Source organism: Bradysia coprophila (assembly GCF_014529535.1).
Source record: "Bradysia coprophila strain Holo2 chromosome IV unlocalized genomic scaffold, BU_Bcop_v1 contig_81, whole genome shotgun sequence".
NCBI lineage: Eukaryota > Metazoa > Arthropoda > Insecta > Diptera > Sciaridae > Bradysia > Bradysia coprophila.
The window spans coordinates 5,343,433-5,360,063 of NW_023503375.1; the positions used below are offsets into that span (position 1 = coordinate 5,343,433).

The window sequence follows — 16,631 nt, forward strand, 5'->3', positions numbered from 1 at the left end:
TTGATGCTAATAAATTACAGCGCGAAAACAAAACAACTTCCACTGAAATGTTTTCACACTTAAGCTTTGTTTGCTTGCTTGATTGTGGCAAATTTCTATCTCGAAAACGGCTCCTACGATTTTGATGAAATTTTTGGAGTACCTACTTTCTGCGCATGATTCTAATTCAATTGTATGATTTTTGATTATTGTTGGAACTCTGGCAGATTCGACAAAGTCTCAGAATTTTGAAAGTAGAATAGTGCTGAATTTGTCAATAATGTCGGGTAGTTAGAAAAATTTAAAATTTTAGACAAACGTCCTGAATCAACACTAACTTACAAAAGAGATCGGACGCATATCGGTGTTTTAAGCATCACCCTTTCTGATATCACTAATTTTTTAAGTAAAGAACTTGCGTCACGCTTCCTCTTCTTAGAGGTTTTTTGTTTATCATTATCAGTAAGCGAACAGAGGCTTTGCGAAATCGGTTTAAATCCGTACTGGCTCGAAAAGTTAGTTCAAATAAATTGATTTTGTATTCGGGAATCTTTTATTGAAAATGTTTGATTATTAGTTTACAATTAAAAAGTGGCGCTTATGGTTGAGAAGTCGGCGTAACTGGTGGTTCCGTTGGTGGTACTTCCGACGACCATCTTGTGACAACATCAATGATTCGTTCTTTTGCGCGAGTGAACGCATCTGGTTCATCAGCGTCAATTGATGTTAGATCAGCAGACTTCGAAGCGACTAAAATAAAACATTAGTTGCAGGTAGCGTAGATCGAGTAGATTAAACAGATCGTTCACTTACAGTCAATGTTGATTACTATTCCTTCATTTGTCGGATCGGACACTCGACCGAAATATCTTAGTGGATCAATGTTACCGTTGGTGTAAAGAGCATTTGGTATACGCAAACTGAATTCGTCTCTCAGTGTGTAGAAGGCATCTGCTATTGTTTCGTATGTGAATCTGCGGGATACAACAGTCATATTGAATGTGTCTTCACACAGGGATCAGCTAAAAACTACAACTCACTCGACACCGAAAACATCTTCACATTTCTGCAAATGATATTCTAAGTCGACAGTTCCTGGAAGCCATGTGTTGTTGTCAGCCAACAAAAACGATCCAATTTGTGTACATTGCAAGAAGTACCACTGACGTCCTGAAAGTGAAAGTTCCATTTTACACAATTCGAATATGAGTGACATTGATGTACGAACTTCCAGTGCTGGTTCCCCACTCATCCCATGCAGGATTCGAATATCTTTCGACGGATGAAGCGTAGCTCGGATCGAAGCATTCTTCGTCTCCATATACGTATCTGAACCAGCGGGCCAATGATTCGAGTGGCTCTCCCTCGACGGCTTGCATATCTTCACAGAAATCTAACACTCCTTGATGGCTAAGAACGAACAGTCGAATTAACAATTATTTTCAGAAGGGAAGGCACCGATGACGTACTGGAAATCCTCAAAGTAGTACATAACAGCACGGATACTGTTTTCGTACAGGGCAGCTACATCTGATGGATTGTCGGTTTCAACGGGATTGCATAAGTTCAAACGATCAGCAAGTTCGGCACCTTGACCGGACAGTACGAGTCCAACGATTTCTTCGTATGCATCTTGAATCGTCTCTCGACATACGCCACCATCGTCAATATCAAATGTAAATTCTAGGACATCATATGGACCTGAAAGCGACAGAAGGCGACAGTTAACCAATCTGAATGGATGATGACAACCCTGATGTTCGATTCTCACCATAACTGTAGACACCTGAGTCGAAAATGCCACTTGAGGACCATGCAGCATGGATGAGATGTGCGTATCTACTTCTAGCGAAAACGGCTAGTGTTCCTCCGACACCAGAGCCCTAAAGACAAATGTTAACTGATAATGTGTCTACAGTCCTCGCAACAGAAGATCCAACGTACCCACAAAATTACTCTGGAAAACTCGGCAGTAGGAATTTCCCTACGAATAACTCTGATAAACTCGGCCGTATCAGCAATGGCTTGCTCCACTGACAACAATTCCAAATTTTCGAATGAAGCCGAACTATTGGAAAACAACTTCTTATGCTCAGCGTAACCGAATCATCCACCTGACTACTCACTCAAATGGTCGATTGAGGCCGAAGTATCTGGGATCGAATGTTAACAGAGCAGCGCCAGTCTCACGAGCTATATCTACCATTAAACCCTCTTCAATCATATCGGTTGAGTAATCGAAAGCATCTTTGAGATAAATGTAGAGTGGACCATAGTTCTCGAAGTGGTGCGTGTTTGCATTGTAGGTCTGAAATGGGAAAATGGTTCGCAATTCACAACCGAATGTTTCGAATTTCAAAAATTTAAACCGCCGATCCAAACGTACAAAGTTCACTCGTTGTTGGTTCAATGGACGAAAGTGGTCGATTCGTGTCGAAAATTCACCTTCGAAAAATTCGTGCACACCCTCTTCCATCGATAAACGCAGATTGTTCGTTTTGATGTACTCGACATTCGATTTACGTATTGTTCCCTCGCGAGCCAATTTCTTGCTGCGGAGTTCGTTCGAAGTCACAGCCAATGCTGCTTGAACAATCAACAAAACTACTAAAATTTTGTTCATCTTTGCCGCTCGGTTTAATGCCAACTACTATGTCGTTACTGCAGTCCAATCTATTTATGGAATTGATTACAATTGCTTTATCATCCGATATTTGAAAGAGTGGTAGGTGTTATATCACCGGTTCAGCGATGATAGCATGGAAGTGCTATTTTTGGAAGCATTTTATCTTCGAATCGTGGCGGCAGTGTGCTACTTACAGTAAACGAATTGTAGTAAAATTAAAAATAGTAAATTATCGCTACATGATAGACAATGATCCGTTAATCTAGTGCTAACATCAGATTTTGAGACATTAATCATCGAAGGCAAACTTCGCCGTTGATATAATGTCGAGTTTCGGTCATAACATCCAATTTTATCATGGATGCACTTACAACACACATTGCATATTGCCCTCATTTCAATCGGAAATTGACGATCGACAGCGACAATGCATATAGTTTGCTCTGCTACGGGAGTGGTCGATAGCTTGACGCGAAAATGTAATATTTTGTCTTACATGTGAGACGTAATAAAAGGTCTCTTATACTCAGGCCCGGAATGGCGCAAGGGGCATTAGGGCGATTCCTAAAGAGTTTTTGATTTTTGTATAAATGAAGGTGCACACATATGCACACAAAATAATAGTATTTGGGTTACGTAATATGAGTCATTCAGTGCATAACTGCAACTATGAAGATTGAGTGAACTTTAGGACGTTACCAATACGATGTAATCGCTAAAAGAAATCCATGAGTAAATGTCCGAAACGGGAATCGAACCCGGATCATTTTGGTGGAAGGCTCGTACGTAGCCACTAAGCCACAACGTGGAGAAACCCGTGCAGACTGTGTAAATTTATGTAATCTGACAGGTTTCTCCTACTTAAGTGGGTTAAGTTATGACTCGTTATGACTCTATTTAAAAGTAACACATTTTTGCATAAAAGATTTTGGTTCAGAGAAGTCATTAAAAAGGAATATTTTTCAGCCTAAATGTAGGCTACAAATTTGCAAAGAGTACATTGCTCTTAACATGTCCTCCGAACCACGCCTCAAAGTATACTCTTGATGAAACGTAGATGATAATTGATATCTCGCCTAAATGTAGGCTACCGATATGCACACAAATTCATCGTGTTTGGGTTAAGTCATACGAGTCATTCAGAGTGTACACCGATGAACCTTAGAATAGGACGTTACCAATGCGATATAATCGCTAAACAAATTCCACACGTGAATCGAACGCTGATCATTTTGGTGGAAGGCTAACACATAAATACTAAGCCATCTCATTAGTTTCAACAATAATGGTCGCTATGAAATTACTCATTAAGAGCGCTCACCCCTTGGCAAAATTCTAGCCTACATTTGTGCGCAAAAATATTCGTTTTTTGATGATTTCTCTGAACGACTTGGAGTTTGGAATTTGCAAAATGTGTAAATTACACATTTTGCAAGGGTTTCTCCAAGTGGGTAAAGTTATCACCCACAAACCAATTTTTCCTTTAAAAGTAACACATTTTTGCATGCTTCAATGGTTTTACAATTTACAAAAAAAGATTTTCATTCAGAGAAGTCATCAAAAAACGAATATTTTTGCGCACAAATATAGGCTACAATTTTGGCGAGGAGTGAGCGCTCTTAACCACAACCACTGGTTAATAATCAGGGCTTCTTTTGCTTTAAATTTTTAGGACACCAACCGTTAAGGAATTAGATCTTCTCCAATTAGAATATGTTGAAAGGATCGCCTACAATTTATGTCAGAATTGTCAGAATTTTCGGTGGAATTGTCACAAAAGACATTATACCTTTTTTCTCAACAGCACTAAGAAAAAAGATTTAAAAATCAACATAGACTGCCACAGCGTCCCATACGAGAAATACAAGGGTGGCAATTATTAAAGACTACTTGAAGACAAAGTGACGTTTTCAATTCTTTTTTGCCAGTGCGAACAATGAACATTTGAGTGAAGCCCGAAGTCCGAAGATCGTTTTATTTTTGTATTAAAGGCAATGAATGGCTTTTTACAAATTTTCTTCATAGAATGCCGAAAAGGCTTTTCAAGCAAGTGTGACCGCACTTACGAGAGAAATAGTTATTTTCTTAACTCAGTGACGAAAAGTGAATATTTGGTTTCCTTTTTGGAGGAATTCTCAAGGCAACTGTTTGATAAATGCTTTATAAAACACACTGTGTATATTGTCACATTCGTCATGCCTCCTCGGATGACAATGTACGTTCATTAAGCACTTCGGCACTGGTAAGAAAACAAATTTCACTTCAGTGACATAAAAGCTATTATGTAACGCAAAACGGAAAAGCTGAAATCATTATTGAGCTTCTCGAAACGTTACAGTCAATCAATGAGATTGGAATTGAGGCAGACAATCGATGATTAAACAAACGAAATAAAGACTTTGAGAGCACAAAGTGTTCTCCAAAATATCTCGAATCTAATCATTTTCACGATTGACTCCTCTGAATGGCTTTTGTGATGATAGAGCCATCATATCTCATGTCTTATAATTTTTGAAGGAAAAAAACGGCCCCAGATTGATTAAGATTGCAGCAGAGTAGAATTTATCGAATAACGATTTCAGATTGATTTACTTTTATCGCAAGTGTCCAATTTTGTGGTAGATTCTACAGCGAATTGCTCGTACAGGAAATTTGATTATTTTTAGTCCAAAGTAGAAATCGAGATAAAGAGATAGACAATCGACGGTTGGGAATGATTGACTTGGAACTAAAACACGATTGTTTAGGATCAACCATCATAGTGTCATCAGAGTAATATTCAGTGGTGCATTGTTCTCCCAAACATCTCATTAATAATTTAATAGAATAGTTGTGTTGTATAAGATTGAACTATTCAGATACAGTCGACGTTAGTGAAGCTTCGGCATGATTTTGCTTCAGCTGTTTTTGAGCTGGATGAGTTGACAGCTGTCAGCTGTGATCGTTTCGTTTTTGATCATTCTGTTAAAGCTGACATATCAAAACAATCAAATTGATTTTAATGATCACAGTAGTTTTACCGAAGAAAGATATTCATTCAAAATTGTGCATTTGAGAGATTCAGTTTATTAAATTATTCTTTTCTAAATCTGTATTTTATTCGAAGTGGAGTCCATACACACTCTGTCCACTCATACAAACAAAAGTGTCTATAAGTCTTTATAAAGGTGAAACGGTGCGTATAGATAAACAGCTGAATGAAGCAAATACATGTCTAAATTCATCTGACGTTTACTGGGAATTTACCGGAAATTATGATAAATCTACTGGGATTATTTTTTGCCGACTTTCACTTGAGGGACGCATTTTGTTTCAGCTGATCCACTCATGCAAACGTAGACGTAAAACTATATGGCCGATGCTATATTGGTACCCGGGTACAAATAGCCAAACAACACAGGCAATGCTATTTGTACCCTAATGAGGAAATCCGGTGCTATAAAAAGGGTCTTTTATTGGAGCAAAGAAAGGAATTTCTTAGAAATGAGATCGCTTCAGCAAAAATAAATGAAATTATTTTTAAGACACATCGATGCTTAGCTAAAATTGTAGCCTACAATATCGTGTCTTATGTGGAATATATTAATAATAACAACCGCCGTGTTGTTTGGCTATTTGCAACCGGGTACAAGGAGCAATCGCCGTGTCATTCATTCATTCATTCATTTATTTATTGTTCATTTTCAGTCGACTTAATACAAGCGGACTTAACTTAGGTATCACAGGTAGGACTAGGTGTTGTTTGGCTATTTGCACCGGGGTGCAATTAGTCACTCCGAACCTATATTTGTTTGTATGTGTTGATTAGCTGAAACGAACGTCACTTATTTCAAAGTCGCCCACTGTAATATTCAAATGAAAGTTTTCAGGAAATTTTGGAAATTTATAGGAAAATCAAAGAAAATGTGGGAAAATGTTTTCCCAAAAATAGTCCCTGGAAGTATCACAAGTGAGCTGATTTTTCTTAGCTTCACGAGTTACAACAACGTTGTTTTCAGGATACAGTTCTATAACTACACCAACCATTGGAAGTATCCTTTGGATTACCTTCACAAAAACAATGTACAACCTTGTGAGATAACGCACGGCAACATCTGTAAATTGTATTTTCCACTACTATCACGGCAATTCACTCATCCGCAATATGAAGATTTTAATCAATCAAAAATCCTCCTTTCTTTGTCATCTTTGAGTTTTCCCTATCTAAATTACACCGCTCTCGGTTTTTCATTTTACAATGCAATAACAGCAGACTATAGCACTTGACTCAAGATAACTTTTTGTACGAATCGGTTGCATAACAACAATTCAGTAGTTGAGTTGAGCAATATTTTTTTTCGATTAATTTGATTCGCTCGTTAAATTAGCAACATCAACATTGTACGTCTATTCAAATAATACCGCACGTATACGTCAATACATCTCATTATTCGCTGATAAAGGACTTGCGTTCTGCAGCCTGTCATTGCCACAAAGGCTTTGTTTAACTTGCTGTTCCATTTGTTATTCGTTAAAAGTACTTCGCATTGCACGTGTGGATATAATAACGCATACAAATGGTGCAATTAATGTCATTAAAAATTTAAATTCAAAATTAAATTATAGTTGAGCGCGTTAATTGTTGTGTTGCTGATGCATTGTTCTATTACAAATGAACAATGAAAAGCTCGTTAAAATTTTGAATTTTTTATAATTTCATAATTTCATTTCAATTTTAAACCGCTTCTATACGAACAATACACACTATACTACGCACTCAACATCAAACGAGTTAGCCTTCTTCACTAATTCTTCGTTGCTTTTACTATTAAATCGTTAATATCGTCATATCGAAAAGTGTGGTCAAAGGAGTTGCGGGAAAGGTAGAGTTTATTGAAACAGACGATCTAACTATAGAATGTGCTACTTATTTTCACGCATTGTCAACTGACGTATCAACGATTTTTAGTATCATCTCACCGTATGTAATGACGCCATTACGTATATGAAGCATGTAGTAGTTATTTTCCTAACGCATTCGAATTCGCTAAAATATTATCTGTAGCACAAGTTGGAAAACATCGTTTTTCCTAAAAAAATTTGAAAATACGCGAGGAAGTCGCAATATTTTAATAATAGTTACGAAGACTACCTTATGTTTATGCGGAATTACTTATTTATCTACCAAGATAGGTATTATTAACGCCAGCAATACTAAGAACCATCTTGAACCGTTTTTGTATAAATTCTGTGAAAAATTAAAAAAATATGGTTTTTCTCGTACCATTTTCTACACACTAGAAGGTCATCGAATCTGCAACCCGGTGAATCTTTACGTCGAGTCTATATTCGTTTGAAAGCTCTTGAAATTCCCTTTAAAATGAGCTACGACACGACTATATTCCTTTCCAGTCACAAATTTTAGAAAGCTTTAAATCCAGAAAAATTCTGAAAAAGTCATGGTCGGGAGCACTTTTTGTAATTGTTCAACGGTGACTCAAATTTTTTTAAATTTTAAAGTATGCCAAATTGAAGCCACGGTCTCTACGATTAATTATCATATACACTTATACATATACAGAGGTGCGCATGGGAGTTTCGAACTTCAAATTTTTTTTTTTGTATTTTCGTGTTCAGTGGACCATTCTGCATCGAACCTACCCGCAAGCCTTAAAAAATTAAAAAAAGGTTGCAAAACGCTACACCCTATTGTCTATAGGGGTGAAATAGTTACATGCACAGACGTAGTAGTGGTAAAACCGTATAAAGACGTATTACAAATATTGTTTACATGAACTGAAAAACAGCTGAGCCAATTCATGACTAAATTCCATTGACGTCCACCGTACAATGTAATTTTTGATCACTTAGTTTGATTGGTTTTTTTTTAACCTCGAACGCTTAATACTTAACGTTTCCCCAGCAATGTACCGATATGGCCAATAATGGTTCAATTTTATCAGTCCTTGCATATTAATATCGCACCGATATGTGTTGAATGAAAAATCAGAGCAACAAGTGTACAACATCTGTTCATCTGATTACGATTTTATTTTGTGCTCAGTTTCAGTGCCGTATCTTAATCTTAAGAAGTCTTATACGAATGATGTAACAGTCAACCGATAACTTCTAATCGTTAAAAGTCCAATTTGTCCCAATCGAAATCGAAATTGGTTATCGCAGCGGTTTCTGATTGTGGCTAACAATCGGTTACATAAATAATTAACAAATAAAGTGCTTCTCTTCAGTAAAGGAGAAACCTTGACTCGAGCAAGTAAGGGTATAGGGAATAAGAATGAATTTGTTAATCGTAATTGCGTTTGCCACATCGGCAATATTTGCTGTGAGTGCTGTTGAATACCAAAAACTGGGATCGACACCATGGGAGGAACGACCCATCGAGACTATGAATCAATTCTACGAGGGAATATTCAGAGCCCGATTGGACCATTTCCGGCCACAAAATCAGGAAAGAGTTGAATTCGTAAGTGTTGCCATGCAATATAGACCAACAAAGTTTTCATTTCAATCCGTTTGATGTGGAAAACAGACCTACCACGTCAATGCAAACTTCTACAATCCAGAAGGTGGACCACTGTACATTTATCTGAAGGATTACCGCGATTACACAACCAGATGGATTGAAGACGGTTTGATGGTGGACATTGCTCAAGAAACTGGAGCTGCTGTATTGACCTTCGATCACCGTTACTTCGGTGTGAATCGTCCCACAGAGTAATGATTATCCGCTTCGATTTTGTCGGCTATTTTGCAATTTTCTTTTATTTTCCGAACGTGTAGCACTGCATCCTTCGAAGATTTGGAATTCCTTTCAGTCGAGCAGATTCTTGCCGATGTTGCTGATTTTACCCGATTTGTTCGTCAATATATTGGCAATGGTCGTTACACTCCAGTCGTTTTGTGGGGATCCGGTTTCGGAGGAGTCCTGTCGGTCTGGGCTAGAAGCCGTTATCCTCATCTCGTCGATGCCGCGTAAGAAAAGAATCAAAATTTTCCCGTTTCCAATAAAGACTTAGAATTTCTCATTCTCCGAAAATAGTTGGTCCTCAAGTGGACATATTCAACCTGAACTCGCTTCGTTCGGACCATACGACATCTTCGAATACACATTCATGATCCCCGATGACGACGGTTATTGCCGTGCATTGATTAAGAACGCCTACGACATTATTGCCTATCTCGTCATCAACGGCGAAGGTGAATATTTGAGCGAACGTATGAACCTTTGCACTCCAGTCGCGACTGACGATGAAGCTGATGTTGCATCCCTATACGAAAATACGATCAGAGCCGTACTCAGTTACATCAACGAATACCAGTGAGCGCATTGAGACCTTATCCGAAATGATTTTTCCTAACTTTGTTCACCAAAAAATCGTCTAGCTTCACTGGCGTACGATCATTCTGTAATGATATGGCCGCCATCCCTGGAGATCCGCTAAACTCCTTTGCCAGATGGGTACGATACGTTTATGGAGATCAGGAGTGTTTCGATCACAGCTACGACACCATGATCGAAAATACATCAAACACTACCTGGGGATCGTTCGGAACTACAGAAGGAAGTAAGTGTCTCGTACTTTGTCGCCTTTCATGCGAAAAGCAATACACCAACGCACTGTCAGTGCGTTGAATACACTCGAATCCATGTGCTGGGCTGATAATATACGTTATCAGAACGGTCTTTACGGGTTATTGGGCGGCCACTCATATCTGATCACAATACTGATACGCATTGTCATGAATTTTAGGACGTCAATGGTACTATTTGCAATGCACCCAAATCGGAGCATTCTTGTTGGCTGACAACAATACCTGGTTACCTGGTGTTGTGACATTGAATTATCATTTGGAGAAATGCGCAGATGTTTTCGGCGTCGAGTAAGATATTAATCTCTGGAAGTCGAAAATGATCCCAAGGGGAACTAACCCATTCCTCGCTTTGCAGATTCGAATATAACACATTGAGCGGTGCGTTCAACACCCTCATGCAAGAGTACAATCAAGCTATTTCAAACGTTGTTTACACGAACGGATACTTCGATCCATTCAGATATTTCGGAAGACTTTACGATACATCCGGCCTTGGAACCGTTGTGAACATGGACTGTAAGTTTTTCGGGTGTTTATAGCGGAAAGGAATACGATTTGAGTAAAAATTTTAAATTCTTGCAGTCGCTGCAATGTCAGCCGATCTTAGTTCGCTATCACCTAACGATCCGATCTCAATCTACGAAGGAAAAGAAAGAGTCAGAGAATTAATTGAGAGATGGTCAGACATGAATCCACCACAACCACCACCAACAGGAACACTACCACCTCCAACATCACCAGCTGATGTGTAAATGAAAAAAAAAATAATATTTTTAATTAGAAATTTCACTTTGTCTCTTTGAGGCACGTGTGCAATGTGAATCAGTAAGCAATAAAGGTTTACATTAAACAATTTTTGTTAATCTTTTAGTTTGTTCAGACGAACGATTTAATACTCTTCCCGATCCCAATATCTTGGTGACTACTTACGGCCGAAAAAAATCGTACTTGATCAGACGATTAGAGCTTATCAACATATCTTCGACCTTCTTCAATGACGAATCAAAACAACGCACTTCAACGCATGAGTGGTACTCTAAATAGGGTATTGAATCTTGACAGTGTATTACAAAACGCTTTAAAAAAACCATTTCATACAAAATATTATTATATTTGGCTGTCGACTTTGATCACTTTTGCTTGAAGTGCCTGAATTTTTCTCGTAATTTAGACCCTCAGAATGATAACTTGTAAACGCATCTGTCAAAAACGGCAAGCATATTAGCAGTTTTACTATTCGAACTATTCGATTTGATTGAATATTTTCAGAAATTGATCTCAGAAATCTTTTACCTCATTTGTTTTGAACATGCTTTTTGCTTTATAAGACCTCATTAGTCAGACCTTGTCGTTTATTCTTGCTGTTAACAGATGATGATAACAGATGTCAGCCGAACAGATTACGTCATTCGTGCTCCCTGTTTTAAAGTATGGTATACAGTGGGCTCGAATATAATACGTGCGAGACGTATTTCGATTTGACACAGACTTAAAAATATGAATTTACTTGAATTCACCTACGATGTACACCTCCGGAAGATGAGCAAACGATCTTTATAATGTTACAGTACAGTAGTGTTGGTGGACATTTTTTATTGTTAGTGTACTTTGAACGACATAAACGCGTGAGGCGTATAAGTTACGCGAAGCACGTTATAAGTTTTTTGACGAGAATTTTTCTAATTTACTAAAAAAAAAATTTGTCGTTTACCTACTTCGTGCACGTTGAAGTTAATTGCGGATTGTCAGCTTTCGGCACCCTGGACTTTACTTAAATCGTGAGGAATGCCTCCAAATAAATTTCTAAAAATCTAGAATTCCGTTTTGGATTTTTAGAAATTTATTTGGAGGCATTCCTCGACGATTTAAGTGAAGTCCAGGGTGCCGAAAGTTAACAAGCCGCAATTAACTTCAACGTGAAGAAATACAAATATGATCCAAATTCAATGTTTAAGACCAACATCCACCATATACGTTTAACATACGTGATATCCGTCCCAATCGTAAGTTATTCCCATTCCACGTACATCACCACAAAACGTAACACATGAATATTTAAAACTTTATCGAAACAAGTAATTACGTTTTCAACGTGTCCCACGTATATAAACCATTGTCAATGTATCACATGCGTCAATAAAGTATATTACATCTTACCGACGAATTTTACACATACCCGGAGTATTGTCTGAATTTTCTTTTTTTGAGTGTTCGCTTATCGCATTCACTTATTTCGGGCTACAACCCGTGAAATTGCCTAAAATCTACAGCCCACCGGCTACCGCTATTTACTACCATTTTGTCACCAATTTGAATTTTTACGAAGTCTGACGGCTGAGGACTGATACTGAGTTTTAACACAGGTGAAAATACTTAGAAAAATGGTGGTCAGGACTTTGATTTTCCATGCCTTTTTTGCCTCTCGTGAAATAGATCCGGAATTCACTTTCACTTTCAGTGAATTTTCGTTACTTTTTGTGACTTTTCATGACTTTCTGTGGGTTCCTGGGACTGCCCGGGATTTTTCGAGACTTTACGGTGACCGTGACTTTGTGATCTTCCGGTGACAAATTTGTGATTTTTTTCGGCCCTGCCGTTAGCTACGGGGTGTTAAGGAATCTCGCGCCGCGTCATTCACAATAATTCATAAAGTGACATCTTCCTTATACAAAATGTGTCAAAATGTACATTATTGTGAATGACGCGGCGCGAGATTCCTAGCAACCAGCTACGGATCATCCTAACAAAAAGTATTCCGTTAGAGAGCCGTTAGAGAGCGGGCTGTCAAGTAAACAAAGCAAAATTTGAAAAAATTCAAATCTGTCTCCCACAAGGAGTACTTTTTTGGTAAGTGGAAATCAAGCATTTTTTATGTCGTTGCTATCGGTAACAGATGAGATGACATGCTAAAGTTGCAATATATTTCTTATTTATAGCAACTAATCTCATTATCAACGTATGGGTTTATCAAGTCAATTAGAATGGCCAAGATTAGGACTTCAGACAAATCCTGTCTACGTGCCAAGATACATTATTTAACAACGACAAGATTTGATGACGAAGCAGAAAAGACCTACAAATGGCGACACAATTTGGAGCTATGTGAATTTCGATCTTTTTTAATTTAATTTTATTTAGCATTCATTTTCTGTAGGAGACATGCAATTCACAAGTAGCTAGGTTCTGAAAAAATGATTAATAGATTACCAAGGGTAGTCCAGCAAGAGTGAAAGTTTGCTACCCGAGCGAAGCGAGGTGAGGACATGATTTTTCATTCGTGCGTGACAAGTGGTGAGGAAATAAAGTTTTTCTAACCTGAAGTGCCATCAGAGGGAGAGAGAGAGAGAGAGAGCGTCAATAAAACGCCATCTTTTCAACGCATTTAAGTGTGGAAAATAATGTTATTCACACACGGACGATCATTTTAAAAAGTGTCTTGGCCGAAAATAGGTCCAATCCAAACGAATTAGGTCTCACTTGCTGCTAGAATTAACACTCGTATGTCAGACGTCGAAAAGCCTCCAAACTTTGATACATGCATGCGGCTTCACGTATAAATGTGTTGTTGTAACTCTCACGAATGCATCTCTTTCTTTACGAAAAAAGACATGTGGAGAGTCACCACCTCTGAGATGAATGCTGTGAACAGTCGTTTTTGATTTACTCCAACGAAGCTCCTATTTGGGTCACTAATTTGCCGTTTCTAAACAATGAACCGCTTCTGCCTGGTTTATTTTACTACCTCGTGCCAAAACTTTTGCTTTACTCGTCCGCGTTAACGGTACAAGTTGATCACAAACAAAACAAAAATCCGCAAAAATCTGAGAAATTTATTTTGACTTTTCAAAATTTAAGCATCTCAATTTTCTGGCGGTGGAGTAGGACGAACCGACCATTCCCTTATCACACTATCGACCTGTCGCTTAGCTTCGTACAGCGGGTACGGGTCGTTCAAATGCAATGAAGCCAAATCGGCCGATTTCGAATGATCTGTAATCAAGAACGGTGCATTTAGTTCATCAGTTCGAGTCTCGTTCTATCGAAATTTCAATTTACATTCAATGTTAATGGATGTGCCTTTCTCTTCAAAAAGACGTCCGAAAAATCTCCACGGGTCAATTAGGCCGTTCGTGTAAAGGGTGTCTTCAATTGATTCTTGGAACTCGAGCATTAGAGTTCCCACCGCTGAGCGAAGGGTATTTTCGTCGAATCTGGGAATTTTGATTGATTCTGTCAGAACGTTCTAGTGATGTACACCTAAAGTCTTACTCTCGTCCGAAGATTTCATTGCACTTTCTCAAATGGTATTCCAGTGAGACATTCTGCGGGATCCAAGTGAACCGATCGGCAACCGGAAATCCTCCGAGCTGCGTACATTGCAAGTAGTATTGTTGTCTTTCTACACCGCATTGGAGACGAAATTAACAAAACGTTTCATTCTAAAATATGGGACACTTACGTCCGGTACTAGTACTGTAAGTATCCCATTCAATATCGTTTGCACGTTCAACTAATGCAGAGAATCTGTGATCGAAACACGAACCATCTCCGTATTCATGGACAATCCATCGAGCAAATGAATGAAGAGGATCGGCCAAAATGGCTCTCATATTGAGACAGAAGTTTCTGACTCCGGTGATACTATAATGAGCCACAAACCACCAACCATTAGCCTATTGATTTGTTAATTTATCTTGACAACTTACTGATACGTGTCCATGTAATTCATTAACGATCGCACCGAAAGTTCATATAAAGATGCAACGTCGTCCGGATCATTAGTATCCAGTGGCTCACAGAGATTAAATCGATTGGCAATAATGTCGCTCTCGCCATCGTCCATTAATTCTTGCAGACTTTCGTATGCCTGTTCAAGGCGGTCTCTGCAGTCTGTGTCTTCTAAATTTGGCATCAACGCATACTCAAGGAGGTCAAATGGTGCTGAAAAGAATGGTTATCGTTGAATCGAGTGTCTGGGACTTGAATTTCTGTTGCACCATACTGAAACTGTACAATGCCAGTGATACGATGCCACTTGAGGCATACCCTGCAGTAACTAGAGTTGGATACCGTTTTTTGGCCCATATGGCCAATGAACCGCCATATCCTGATCCGAATAAAATTACCGTCGAATAGTCGTCGTAGCCAACATATTCTCGGATAAATCTTATGAACATTGCAATGTCAGCTAACGTTTGTTCAATGGTTAGAAGTTCCAAATTCTCAAACGATGCATCGCTGTTCAAATGACAGTAAAAGTGAACATTTTAAAATGCCTCAACTTTGCCCGTACTGGCCCTATGGGCATTCGGGCGATTAAGGGCAATGTTTTTTGCCCTGGTTTTTCTGGCCTTATTTCATTACCTTGTCGGACGATTTTGACCGAAGAATCTCATATCGAAAGTCATTACAGCTGCACGCGTGTCCTTCGATACATCAACCACTAAACCTTCTTCGATAACCCTTGTTGTATTATCACGGAAGTCTTTAATGTAAATGTAAAGAGGACCACCGGTTACAAAGAAATTTGCATTCACATTGTAGCGCTAGACGAAGGAAAAAGGGAAATTATCTTTTCTGTCGGTTACATGTCACAAGCAACTTACGAAACGAGTCAACGTTTGGTTCAGTGGCTTGAAGTGGTCAACACGGGTTTCAAAGAATCCTTCATAGAACTGATCGCTTTGTGGCTCTGCACTTTTGTCACGATTATTCCAATCGCCCTGTCTGTAGACAGGAGATTCGTATGCGAATATCGACGATATAGATAACAGAAAAATGAAAGCCTTCATTTTGCACTCAAGCACTACTGCCTTTTGTTACAATATTACAGCGAATGCTACCTACAACTTTAGTGGACCAGCAATCGTACCATTTACAATATCTGAAGTACTTCAGTTTATCTGCATTTCAACAGACACTTTTGCTATTTTCAATTATTATCGTGGTAGAGAGATAATGAAATAGTGATTAACTAAAGAAATAAGACGTACATACAGTCATCTGTTGGTGACAACGACGACAAACGTAAACGATAAGGACTAGCTAGTGTTGTTTTATATAGTAAACTGCATTACCTGACCACTGAAGTACAAGATTTTGAAAGAAAGGCTACAACATTGTTTCAACAACAGAAGTATCAGAATTAACTGATCGCTGACGGCAAGCATATTAACAGTTTTACTATTCGAACTTTTGCTTCATTTGTTTTAAACATTCTTTTTGCTATATAAGACATCATTAGTCAGACTTTGTCGTGTAATATTGCTGTGGTTGCCGATAACAAATGACAGCCGTCTGTAACAGGTAGAAATGACATTTTTGTCGTTTATTAAATGTCTTTCTGATTTTCTATAAAGGTATGGAACAAAAATTTTCCTTCCTCGGCTGTAGTGAACCAGTAGTTCCGGTAATTTGACCGTTTATCTCCAAA

General features: G+C 38.4%; 3 protein-coding genes across 3 annotated transcripts; 1 reads left to right on the top strand and 2 right to left on the bottom strand.

The window, feature by feature from the left end:
• Window positions 1-509: 509 nt before the first annotated feature.
• On the bottom strand, window positions 510-2,637 carry LOC119072313 (lysosomal Pro-X carboxypeptidase-like). The gene is made up of 9 exons (XM_037177501.1): window positions 2,366-2,637; window positions 2,106-2,287; window positions 1,924-2,047; window positions 1,751-1,862; window positions 1,449-1,680; window positions 1,208-1,389; window positions 1,020-1,149; window positions 793-953; window positions 510-729 (listed from the first exon to the last, which is right to left on the bottom strand). The coding sequence occupies exons 1-9, from the start codon at window positions 2,600-2,602 to the stop codon at window positions 578-580; spliced, it is 1,512 nt and encodes a 503-aa protein (XP_037033396.1). The 5' UTR covers window positions 2,603-2,637; the 3' UTR covers window positions 510-577.
• A 6,065-nt stretch (window positions 2,638-8,702) lies between these two features.
• Window positions 8,703-11,052, top strand: LOC119072314 (putative serine protease K12H4.7). The gene is made up of 8 exons (XM_037177502.1): window positions 8,703-9,068; window positions 9,135-9,319; window positions 9,386-9,577; window positions 9,645-9,923; window positions 9,989-10,170; window positions 10,357-10,486; window positions 10,554-10,714; window positions 10,781-11,052. Exons 1-8 carry the CDS (start codon window positions 8,880-8,882, stop codon window positions 10,948-10,950), a joined length of 1,488 nt encoding a protein of 495 aa, XP_037033397.1. The 5' UTR covers window positions 8,703-8,879; the 3' UTR covers window positions 10,951-11,052.
• A 2,956-nt stretch (window positions 11,053-14,008) lies between these two features.
• LOC119072315 (dipeptidyl peptidase 2-like) lies at window positions 14,009-16,078 on the bottom strand. Its single transcript, XM_037177503.1, has 8 exons — window positions 15,805-16,078; window positions 15,563-15,744; window positions 15,201-15,436; window positions 14,905-15,139; window positions 14,658-14,839; window positions 14,468-14,597; window positions 14,255-14,409; window positions 14,009-14,188 (listed from the first exon to the last, which is right to left on the bottom strand). The coding sequence occupies exons 1-8, from the start codon at window positions 15,988-15,990 to the stop codon at window positions 14,058-14,060; spliced, it is 1,437 nt and encodes a 478-aa protein (XP_037033398.1). The 5' UTR covers window positions 15,991-16,078; the 3' UTR covers window positions 14,009-14,057.
• Window positions 16,079-16,631: the final 553 nt, after the last annotated feature.

Bases quoted from the DNA above. Each gene is read 5' to 3' on its own strand.
- LOC119072313 (XM_037177501.1), bottom strand. From the start codon at position 2,602: ATGAACAAAATTTTAGTAGTTTTGTTGATTGTTCAAGCAGCATTGGCT. The intron at 2,288-2,365 runs GTACGTTTGGAT...TTCCCATTTCAG, and splicing joins ACCAACAACGAGTGAACTTT to ACCTACAATGCAAACACGCA. The intron at 1,681-1,750 runs GTGAGAATCGAA...TGTCGCTTTCAG, and splicing joins CTCAGGTGTCTACAGTTATG to GTCCATATGATGTCCTAGAA.
- LOC119072314 (XM_037177502.1), top strand. From the start codon at position 8,880: ATGAATTTGTTAATCGTAATTGCGTTTGCCACATCGGCAATATTTGCT. The intron at 9,069-9,134 runs GTAAGTGTTGCC...TGTGGAAAACAG, and splicing joins ATCAGGAAAGAGTTGAATTC to ACCTACCACGTCAATGCAAA. The intron at 10,487-10,553 runs GTAAGATATTAA...CTCGCTTTGCAG, and splicing joins GCAGATGTTTTCGGCGTCGA to ATTCGAATATAACACATTGA.
- LOC119072315 (XM_037177503.1), bottom strand. From the start codon at position 15,990: ATGAAGGCTTTCATTTTTCTGTTATCTATATCGTCGATATTCGCATAC. The intron at 15,437-15,562 runs GTAATGAAATAA...TCATTTGAACAG, and splicing joins GGTCAAAATCGTCCGACAAG to CGATGCATCGTTTGAGAATT. The intron at 14,410-14,467 runs GTAAGACTTTAG...CAAAATTCCCAG, and splicing joins AATGAAATCTTCGGACGAGA to ATTCGACGAAAATACCCTTC.